We start from the raw sequence: 11105 nt of genomic DNA, 5'->3' as shown, positions 1-11105 counted from the left end.
CTGTGGGAGGAAACCGGAGCACCCGGAGGAAACCCACGCACACAGGGGGAGAACGTGCAGACTCCACACAGACAGTGACCCAGCCGGGAATCGAACTTGGGACCCTGGAGCTGTGAAGCATTTATGCTAACCACCATGCTACCTTGCTGCCCGTAATCTCGTAAAAAAGTCAACAGTGTTCCAGTGGCTTCCCGCACATCAAGCGGAGTGGCTTGAGCTGAAGGCGAAGCTCACCACAGCCCCAGTACTGGCATTATTTGACCCAACCAAGGATACCAAGAATCCACAGACCCAAGCCAGGACGGCATTGGGGCAGTGCTCCTCCAGCGAGATGACTCCTCGTCCTGGGCTCCAGTGGCATACACCTCCAGGGCCATGACTCCGACCGAACAACGGTATGCCCAGATCGAAAAGGAGTGCTTGGGTCTCCTGACAGGAATAGTCAAGTTTCATGACTACGTATACGGCCTGCCAAAGTTCACGGTGGAAAAAGACCACAGGCCTTAAGTCCACATAATCCAAAACGATTTAAATGACATGACACCTCGGCTGCAGCGAATTCTTCTTCGTCTCCGCCGATATGACTTCAAACTCATCGGCACACCGGGGAAGGAGCTGATCGTCGCAGATGCCCTATCCCGATCCGTCACCACGCTGTCTGAACAAGGCAACTTCATTCGCCACATTGAAGCACAGGTACAGCTGTGGGCCAGCAACCTGGCAGCCACTGATGAACGAGTTGTACAAATACGCGAAGAAACTGCCAAAGATCCCCTACTGCAGTGCGTGATGAAGCACCTCATCCATGGCTGGCAAAAGGGGCAGTTCCCCCAGTTCTTCAATGTTAAGGACGAGCTGACGGTTGTTGAGGGGATACTTCTGAAACTAGGTAGAATCGTCATTCCCCAAAGCATGCAGAACATGGTGCTGAGACAGATCCATGAGGGTCACCTGGGGGTCGAGAAATGTCGACGCAGAGCTCGGCAGGCAGTTTACTGGCCTGGCATCAGCCAGAACATTCCCAACATGGTCCTCAACTGCACAACATGCCAGCAGTTTCAACCAGCTCAGTCCAAGGAAACGCTGCGATAGCACAAGATCGTGACCTCTCCATGGTCCAAGGTGGGGATAGACCTCTTTCGTGCCAATGGGCGTGATTACGTGCACCTGGTTGACTACTTGAAAAATGAAAATCGCTTTATTGTCACGAGTAGGCTTCAATGAAGTTACTGTGAAAAGCCCCTAGTCGCCACATTCCGGCGCCTGTCCGGGGAGCCTGGTACTTTTCCAGCTACCCGGAAGTGGAGAAACTGTCGGACCTCACGTCCAAGTCCGTCATCAAAGCTTGCAAAGAGACATTTGCCAGGCATGGGATAGCACTCACGGTAATGAGTGACAACGGTCCATGTTTCTACAGCCAAAAGTGGTCCAACTTTGCACGATCCTACCACTTTAGTCACATCACATCCAGTCCCCATTACCCGCAATCAAACGGGAAGGCCGAGAAAGGGGTCCATATTGTCTAGCGGTTGCTGTGCAAGGCTGCAGACTCAGCCTCAGATTTCAACCTGGCGCTATTGGCATCCAGGGCAACCCCTCTGTCGACTGGTTTGTCTTCGTCGCAGTTACTCATGAACCGCAACCTCAGGACGACTGTTCCAGCCATCCATGTTCCCGACCTTGACCACCTCACGGTGCTGCAGAAGGTGCAGCGAACCAGGGACCAGCAAAAGATCACGTATGATGCTCATGCCACGGATCTGCCTGCCATGACGACCTCAGAGGGCAGAAAGGACTGTTTCCTCGGGATGGTGAATTTTCTTGGGAAATTCATTCCCAACATGGCATCCCACACCACAGCCCTCCGGCATCTCATAAAAAAGTCGACAGTGTTCCAGTGGCTTCCCGCACATCAAGCGGAGTGGCTTGAGCTGAAGGCGAAGCTCACCACAACCCCAGTACTGGGGCTCCAGACAATGTTGTTCGCGTTCAGCTGCCAGAGGGAGGTTGGTCAGCCCCAGCTGTCATCGTCAGACAGGCTGCCCCCAGCTCTTTCGTTGTCCAAATGGCTGATGGCTCCATTTTACGGCGCAATAGGAGGGCGCTGCGTAAAGTTCCCTGCCCATCACCCGACCGCACTTCTCCACATGTCATCATGCCTCCTCCGGACGTCTTGCACCATGAGGCCCCCGATCTGGCAGTGACCCCACCTGTCCACAAGGCCACCGAGATGGCAGCCATCCCGCCTGTCCAGGTGTCGGTGTCCCCCCTTCCATCTCTGCGGTGATCGACAAGAATTCGTCGCCCACCACAAAGACTGAATCTATAGACTTAAATCTTGTCAATTTTGTTCAGTTTGCTCTGTATCTACAATATAGACACCTTCCCAAGTACATATGTTCATTCATTCCCCCACTTGTACATAGTTATGCATGCATATACAGCCACGTTCCAAACTTTATTTTAAAAGGGGGAGATGTCATAATATCCACTCATGTATATCATGAGATGCAGACAGGCAGTGATTGACACACAGGATAACCAATGAACACACACGACACAGAACAACTAATCACCAGACAGGACACCATCACTATAAAGCCCACAGGGCATTAAGGCTTTCCCTCTCTCACAGGACACGGCCAGGGAGATAGTCGCAGTGCACAGGCCAATGAACATCATCACCATATGATAGAGAGCTAGTCTGGTCAAGCCAGTAGGAGGTTATCATTTAGGTTAATAGAGTGTCAGCCCAAAGCAGATTATGTACAGCAATCAACAGGTTCAATAAAACAGCGTTGGACCATCTCCTGTGTCGGAAGCCTGTTTCTCGTTTTACTGCATCCAGTTGCAGTCGATGTGAGACCAGCACAGATAACACATCATTCCCTAATTGAACTTGTTGTGGTCCATCTTCTAGAGCTGAATAAAACTCAGTTACTTGCTGGGCCACTTCTGAAGCGAGTTAAAAGTCAAGCAAATTGGTGCAGGATTCGAATCACAGATAGGCCAGATGGGTAAGGATGGAATATTTCTTTCCCTGAAGGACATCAGTGTACCAGCTCAGTTTATATTACAATTTGACAGTGCACGGTGACTTTTACATCTACTAGTTTTGGTTTTTTTGAGGGAGAGGATACAAAATGTTCTCAGCTTTGTAACTAAATTCGGGCAGCACAGTGGCGCAGTGGGTTAGCCCTGTTGCCTCACGGCGCCCAGGTCCCAGGTTCGATCCCGGCTCTGGGTCACTGTCCGTGTGGAGTTTGCACATTCCCCCTGTGTTTGCGTGGGTTTCGCCCCCTACAACCCAAAGATGTGCAGGGTAGGTGGATTGAACTTGCTTAATTGGAAAAAAAAATGAATTGGGTACACTAAATTTTTTTTTTTTTAAAAAAGCTTTGTAACTAAATTCAAATTCTCAAACAGATTTGAGCTCAGATTCTCTGGGTTATCAGTCCATATCTCTGGTGTGCGATGCCTATAACATAAACACTCCGCTACCATTGAGACTAGGCTTCTTTCATCAATGGTTTCACCACATGCCATTCTTCTGTTCAGATAAAAGAACAAAATCTTTCCAATTCTGCAACCTAAATAGCAGCAAATTGAAGTATTATATCCCTTTACACTGAAAAGAAGTACCCTACTTCAGCAAATTACAAAACATAGAGGGCTTACTGACCAAATGAGAGCCGAATAACCAGTGTACTTTGGGAGATGTGAAACAATATCCACCTTATTAAACACAGAATCCTCAATGCCAGGTATTCTCAGCGGTTAAGATGGAAAATATTCTTATTCTCACAGATCAAAGGCATCAACGATCCCTAGCAAAACTGAAGTTAATGAGAATCAAATGGAAAACTTGGCTGGAGTCATACCTAGCACAAAGGAAGATGGTTGGCCTTTTTGGAGGCCAGTCATCTCAGTGCCAGAACATCACTCCAAGAGTTATTCTGGGTAGTGTCCGAGGCCCAACCATTTTCAGCTGCTTCATCAATGATAATCCTTCCAACATAGGGTCAGAAGCAGGGATGTTCACTGATGATCGCACAATGTTCAATACCATTGGTGATTTCTCAGGTACTGAAGCAGCCCATGCTCATATGCATCATGGCCTGGACAACATTCAGGTTTGGGCTGAAATGGTGCAAGCAACATTTACGCCACACAAGTGCCAGGCAATGGCCATCTCCATTAAGAGAATTTATCCATCTCCCTCGACATTCAATGGCATTGCCATCGCTGAATCTCCGAGCATCAACATCCTGGGCAGTGCCGCTGACCAGAAACTGGATTGGACCAGACATGGCAGTGCGGTGGCACAGTGGTTAGCAATGCTGTCTCACAGCGCCAGGGGCCTGGATTCAATTCCAGCCTTGGGTAACTGTCTGTTTGGAGTTTTAACATTCTCCCCCTGTCTGCGTGGGTTTCCTCCGGGTGCTCTGATTTCCTACCCCAGTCCAAAAATGTGCTGGTTAGGTGTATTGGCCATTCTAAATTGTCCCTTAGTGCCCAAAAGGCAAGGTGGGGTTACTGGGTTATGGGGTTAGTGTGGGGCGTGGGACTAGGTAAGGTGCTCTTTCCAAGGGCTGGTGCAGACCCGATGGGCTGAAAAGGCCTCCTTCTGCACTGTAGTGATTCTATGATTCTATGTAAATACAGTTGCTACAAGAGCAGGTCAGACGTAGGAAATTCTGTGGTGAGTAATCCATCTTTGGACTCCCAAAGCATTGTCCACAAACTACAAGATGCAAGTTAAGAGTGCGATGGAATATTCTATGCTCAGAAACTCAGAACAATGCAATTTGTGTGATTGGCACACTGTCCACCCCTTAAACATTCAGTCGCTGCACAACAGACTCACTGTGGCAGCAGTGTGTACCACATAAAGGATGCACTACAGAAACTCAACAATGCTTCTTTGAGAGGTCCTTCCAAACCTGTCCTCACTACCACCTAGACAACTGCGCTCGCATGGGAAAACCACCACCTGAAAGTTCCCCTCCGGCTCACATGCCATCCTGACTTGGAATTATATCACCATTCCTTCACGGACACTGGATCAAAATCTTGGAACTCCCTTCCTAATATCATTGTAGGTGTACCAGCACTGCATGGACTACAGGGGCTCAAGAAGGCGGCTCACTACAAATTTGTCAAAGACCTGGATCTGGATTTCCACCGGCGGGATTCTCCGTTGCGCCAACAGCTCACCCATGCCCGCGGGTTTCCCGACAGTGTGGGATGGCCAAGATGAGAAATCCCATTGGCAGATGGTGGGAACGGAGAATCCCGCTGCCAGAGGGTGCGCGCCCCCCAGGAAAATGCGGCTAGAGGACCGGATAAGCCTGCCCCTGGCCTTTCCATCGGAGCCTACATCCCATTAAAGAATTTTTAAAAAGCTGATCGATGTATGGCCATATTGCCTTTTCAAATTGGAGCACGATGATCAATCACTGAAGTAAAAACAAATCGATTACAAGACAGCACCTAAATGATATTTGAAGCTGATAAACCACCTAACACTTAACTATTATGGGCAGCACAGTAGCACAGTGGATAGCATTATGGCTTCACAGCGCCAGGGTCCCAGGTTCGATTCCCAGCTTGGGTCACTGTCTGTGCGGAGTCTGCACATTCTCCCCGTGTCTGTGTGGGTTTCCTCCGGGTCTCTGGTTTCCTCCCACAAATCCCGAAAGACGAGCTGTTAGGTAATTTGGACATTCTGAATCCTCCCTCCGTGCACCCGAACAGGCGCCGGAATGTGGCGACTAGGGGCTTTTCACAGTAACTTCATTGCAGTGTTAATGTAAGCCTACTTGTGACAATAAAGATTATTATTATATCATAATGTCTCTGACTTTTTTTAACAATTTATCTCATGGGGTGTGAGCATCGCTGGCTGAGTCAGAATGTGTTGCCCATCCCTAATTGCCCGGGTAGCTTGCTGGGCCATTTCAGAGGGCAGCCAAGTGTCAATCACATTGCTATGGATCTGGAACCACATGTAGGCCAAACCAGGTAAGGATGGCAGATTTCCTTCCCCAAAAGGCACTAATGAGCCCTTTTGACAATGACCAATGATAGTTTTGTGGTTACTATTACTGAGACAAGCTTTCAATTCCAGATTGAATTCAAATCCCACCAACAACTGTGGTCCTCAACAGGTTTTCCCCCAAGTTTCATGAATTATCAAACAAGGCATGTTTACTGAAACCTTCTAAACCCTGCCTGACTCAAAAATGTGGGGTCATGAGAACAAATTTTCCTTAGTGCTGAATGGCCTAGTGTTACGTCAAGAGATTTGAAAGTGGGTTTACGACCTAAGGTATTCCCACCATGCAAAATTACATGTGAAAATAGCATGGGGTTGGGAGGGGCCAGGGAATTCCAGTGTAACAAACAGCATTTTGCCATTGCCACCTACATAAGGGGTTTCTATTCGGCTTTCTCTCCGTTTTTTGTTTTCTGTAACTAACATAATCATAGAGTTTACAGTGCAGAAGGAGGCCATTTGGCCCATTGAGTCTGCACTGGCCCTTGGAAAGAACATCCTATTTAAGCCCTCGCCTCCATCCTATCCCCAGAACCCATTAACCCCGCCTGACCTTTTGGACACTAAGGGAAATTTATCATGGCCAATCCACCTAACCTGCACATCTTTGGAGTGTGGGAGGAAACCGGAGCACCCGGAGGAAACCCACATAAACATGGGGAGGAAGTGCAAACTCCACAAAGTCACGCTTTGAACTAAAATTGAACTAAACATTCTAATTGGTACTTCTGATGAAAGGTTATCAATCTGAAATATGTTAACTGTTCCTCTCACCACAGATACTACCACACACTATAAAATCCAGGCACTGTGCCAGCTGTCAATCCTAAACTCGTGAATAATTAGCACTTGTAGAGAACCATTTTGAGTCCTCAGGATATCCTAAGCCATTTCAGTCAATTGATCACTTTTCAATGTAGTCATAGAATCCCTACAGTGCAGAAGGAGGCCATTCGGCCTTTCGGGTCTGCACCAACTCTACGAAAGAGATGCCTACCTCGGCCCAATCCCCCACCCTGACCCCATAGCCCCACCTAACCTTTTGGACACTAAGGGGCAATTTACCATGTCCAATCCACCTTCCCTGCACATCTTTAGACTGTGGGAGGAAACCAGAGAACCCAGAGGAAACCCAGGCAGATACGGGGAGAATGTGCAAACTCCGCACAGTCACTTGAGGTCGGAATTGAACCCTGCTCCGTGACGCTGTGAGACAACAGTTCTAACCACAGTGCCGCCCATCACTATGCCGTCACCGTGTCATCAATGTTATAATGTAGGAGGATGCAACAGTCAATTTGTGCACAGCAAGGCTGCACAACCAACAATGAGTTCATAAAATAATTTTTTTGAGTCATGGCCATTTACAATGCGGCACAGAAGGAGCTTGTTTATTCAACTCATCAATATTTTCATCATAGTTCACGTGGTGGAGTCGAATATGAGAATTTAGTAGCTTTGATCATTATTAATGACACTAGCAATTTATTGGAGACGTATTAATTAATTTAATTTAAATACCTGCTGTGGTGGAATTTAAGCTTCCGAACATTAGCCTAGGCCTCTGGATTACTAATGCAATATTATAACTACTATGCTATCACATCATCTCAACTGGGATTAGAACAGAGCAAATGATCTAGTCTGGTAATATTTGTTGAGGGATGCAGTAACTGTTAGCCTGGAGTTTGCCCTTGCTTTTCTTCAAAGTGGCACAGTGGTTAGCACTGCTGTCTCACAGCGTCAACAACCCGGGTTCAATTCTGGCCTTGGGTAACTTTAGCACATTCTCCCCATGTCTGCGTAGTTCCTCCGGTTGCTCCAGTTTCCACCCACAGTCTAAAGCTGTGCAGGATAGGTGGATTGGCCATGCTAAATTGCCCCTTAGTGTTCAGGGATGTGCAGTTTAAGTGGGATGACGGTGTTGCAGAGAAAGGGTGGAAGCCTAGGTAGGGTGCTCTCTGAGAGGTTTGGTGCAGGCTCGCAGGGCTGATTGGCCTCCTTCTGCACTGTAGGGATTTGATGATTCTCTGAAATCTGTAACATCCACTTAAGAAGACAGACAGAGCTCTATTCAAATGTCTCATCTAAAAGACAGAAGCATAATCAATACAATGCTGTACTGAAGCATCAGCCTAGATTATATGTCCCGGGAATATGACCTGACTGCCTTGTGTGGATACAAGGTTGCTCCCACTAAACCAAGGCTTGAACCAGAATCAATAATCATTGCAATGGAGTAGAGAGGAAAATTTCAATCCTGTTTTCCATGGAGCTCCCAAACCTTGCCACATTGTGAATGCATGGAAAATCGCAGCGGAAAAAGAGGGACATCCAAGGTAAGGCAAGTTACATGAGAGCTAGCATTTGTCAAATTTAGTTGTCCACCAGGCCATGGTAGGTGTAGGGCAACTCACACATGATTGTTAAATGCATATTTCTCAAGGACCTCCGGTTGTGGCATGTAGGTGCAGATCGCATGTTTGGTGGTTCCTGCCTAGCTGTCTTTTTGTCCCTTTTAGTCCAGTTTTTGGTGAAGATTTGTTTGTGAGGAGTTATGGGAAGGTTTTGGACATGTATACAATGTCAAAAACCGGCAAGAAGAATCCAGGGAAGAAGGCAGCAAGCGAAAGTCCACCGTCAGCCATGGTGAGGGTGCAGCAGGAGGAAAGATGGCAGGAGAGAGCCAGTCCGGTGGAGAAGATGATGGAGGTGACGGCTGGGGAATTCGAACTGGCAAGTAGGCAAGCAGCCTTCAGACGTGCTAAGGCAGCATTGTATAAGCGCATCTTGCAGTCTAGTGTGATCTACCCAGTGAAGCTGAGGGTCAGGTACAATGGCAGAGACTATTATTTCCAGAAGGCAGTGGAGGCATTTGCGAAGGTAGAAAGCCTGGTATTGGACTGAATTTGGACTTTTGACAGTTTTTCGCTGAGTTTTTTCTCTGTTTTTTGGTGTTGGGCTCTTTTTTTGTTTGAGTGTTATGAATACATTGGTTTGGATTTTTTTTCGATTTAATGGGGATTGGATAGGTAAGGGGGACATTGGGCTTGGCCATTGCCTTTGTTTTTGATGTGTGGGAGGGGCTCTGGCAGGGGCCATTGCACTAGGGGCGGCATGGTAGCACAGTGGTTAGCACTGATGCTTCACAGCACCAGAGACCAGGGTTCGATTCCTGGTTTGGGTCACTGTCTGTGCGGAGTCTGCACATTCTCCCCGTGTCTGCCTGGGTTTCCTCCGGGTTCTCCAGTTTCCTCGCACAAGTCTGAAAGATGGACTGTTAGGTGAATTGGACATTCTGAATTCTCCTTCAGTGTACCCGAACAGGCGCTGTAGTGTAGCGACTAGGGGCTTTTCACAGTAACTTCATTGCAGTGTTAATGTAAGCCTACTTGTGACACTAATAAAGATTATTATTGTGGTAGTCACCACTGATGTATATATTAGGTGATTTGTGGTAAGGCTCTGTACTACAGGTACGGGGGTAGTTCCCTGCCTGCTGGCTCCGCCCAGTAGGCGGAGTATAAATATGTGTGCTCCCCATACAGCAGCCATTTCGCCAGCTGCTGCAGGAGGCCACACATCTTAGTGTATTAAAGCCTCGATGGGAATTAATGGGAATTAAATCTGGACACAGATAAACATTGCAATGCAAAAGGATTTCATGTGCGCATGTTAAAAAAAATACAAAAGTCATCCATTTTATTTTCACTTGGGGGAATTTTCCGATTTTTTTCACCCCAGCCACACAGACGGATATTTGGACATAAAAATATGTTCCGAGTTATGAGTTTCAAACTACAACAATAAAAGGTATTATAACAAAGGAAAATAGTCAAACGTTCAATAGTTCTTTGTCATCTCATAGGAATCGGGAAGCGCGGCAGAACTGTGACCTGAACCCGTCACAAGAGGCAGAATTCCAGCGTTTGAAACCACAGTCCAGGACAGAGTTAAATTGATGTTTTCATTTCCCTTGAGGCCATTTTCATCAAAGAAGAAATACTTTGACTTCACATCTTTCAGGTCCAGTTTCGTCTTATCTCCACGAAGAATAATCTTGTCCCAGCGAACAACCTGGTTCAGCGCGTTATTTTTAGTTTGTACTCTGCTGATAAATAAAGGAAGCGTTGCTTGACATTCCAGTCAAATATTGGCTTCAAATCTGCAGATAGGTCAAATGTGATCAATCCCAAGTGACCTCTGTCTCTGGGTCCTGCAAGATCTTCCACATTTTTCAACATGACTTTGGAGAGTTGGATGTTGACTGGGACGGTCCGGTCCTTGAAGGTGGCAGTGAGGAAACAGCCGAGGGTCAGCACAGCATCACGCTGAGCGAGAAGGTGAAGAGCGAGTTGGCCCGGGACAGAGCAGTGTTCATGATGGAGAGCTCGCCGACCGCACCGACAGCTGCACAGCCGGAGGAAGGAGAAGGAGTGCGGACGCACACCCTTCCAGCCTGCCATCCCCCACCTAAGTGTTGACGCCAACACAGAATCCGTGGACTTTTACGACAGAAAAGCTGGCGCCACATCTGGGGCGATTCCGCTACCATTGAGGGGCTAGCACGAATGCCGCATGGAACACAATCGATTCCAATGAAAAACGGTGCGGGATTCACCGGGTCCGCGATTGACACTCGTGAGGCTGACAAACTGCAGCCGCATATACACATTATACTCCCCACACACACTTATCCCAGCCAGAAAGATGGCACTGGTTTTGCTGGAGCACGGTCATACAACTGATGTGTCTGCTGGGACCAGAGGGCACCCAGGGAGGTGCCCTGGGCCGACACGTATACGATCCATGGCACTAGGTTTAAAATGGGCTGTTAGCTGTGTGCGCAGCTGCATGGCTGCCTTGCCGGCTGTGGCAATGGTTCTCTGTGCCCGTCCACCTCGATCCCACAGCCCACCTCCTGGCCACCCCCACTACACCCCCAACCCTGGCAGAAGCCCCCCCAGCCAGCGGCACAACTGTCGGCAAACTATGGCGATGTCGGACACCTACCATACGTCCTCTCTCTCCCTTAACAGCTGCCACG

The 11105-nt window shown here is 48.0% G+C and overlaps 1 protein-coding gene across 1 annotated transcript; it reads right to left on the bottom strand.

The window, feature by feature from the left end:
- Positions 1 to 9901: 9901 nt before the first annotated feature.
- Positions 9902 to 10451, bottom strand: LOC119972922 (signal peptidase complex subunit 3-like). Its single transcript, XM_038810465.1, is given in 3 exon segments — positions 9902 to 10161; positions 10164 to 10382; positions 10385 to 10451. Coding segments are annotated over 3 exon segments (534 nt in total). The 5' UTR covers positions 10440 to 10451.
- Between the last annotated feature and the right edge of the window lie 654 nt (positions 10452 to 11105).

This window comes from Scyliorhinus canicula, chromosome 10 (assembly GCF_902713615.1).
Source record: "Scyliorhinus canicula chromosome 10, sScyCan1.1, whole genome shotgun sequence".
Taxonomy (NCBI): Eukaryota; Metazoa; Chordata; class Chondrichthyes; order Carcharhiniformes; family Scyliorhinidae; genus Scyliorhinus; species Scyliorhinus canicula.
This window is presented reverse-complemented; position numbering and strand designations above follow the sequence as displayed.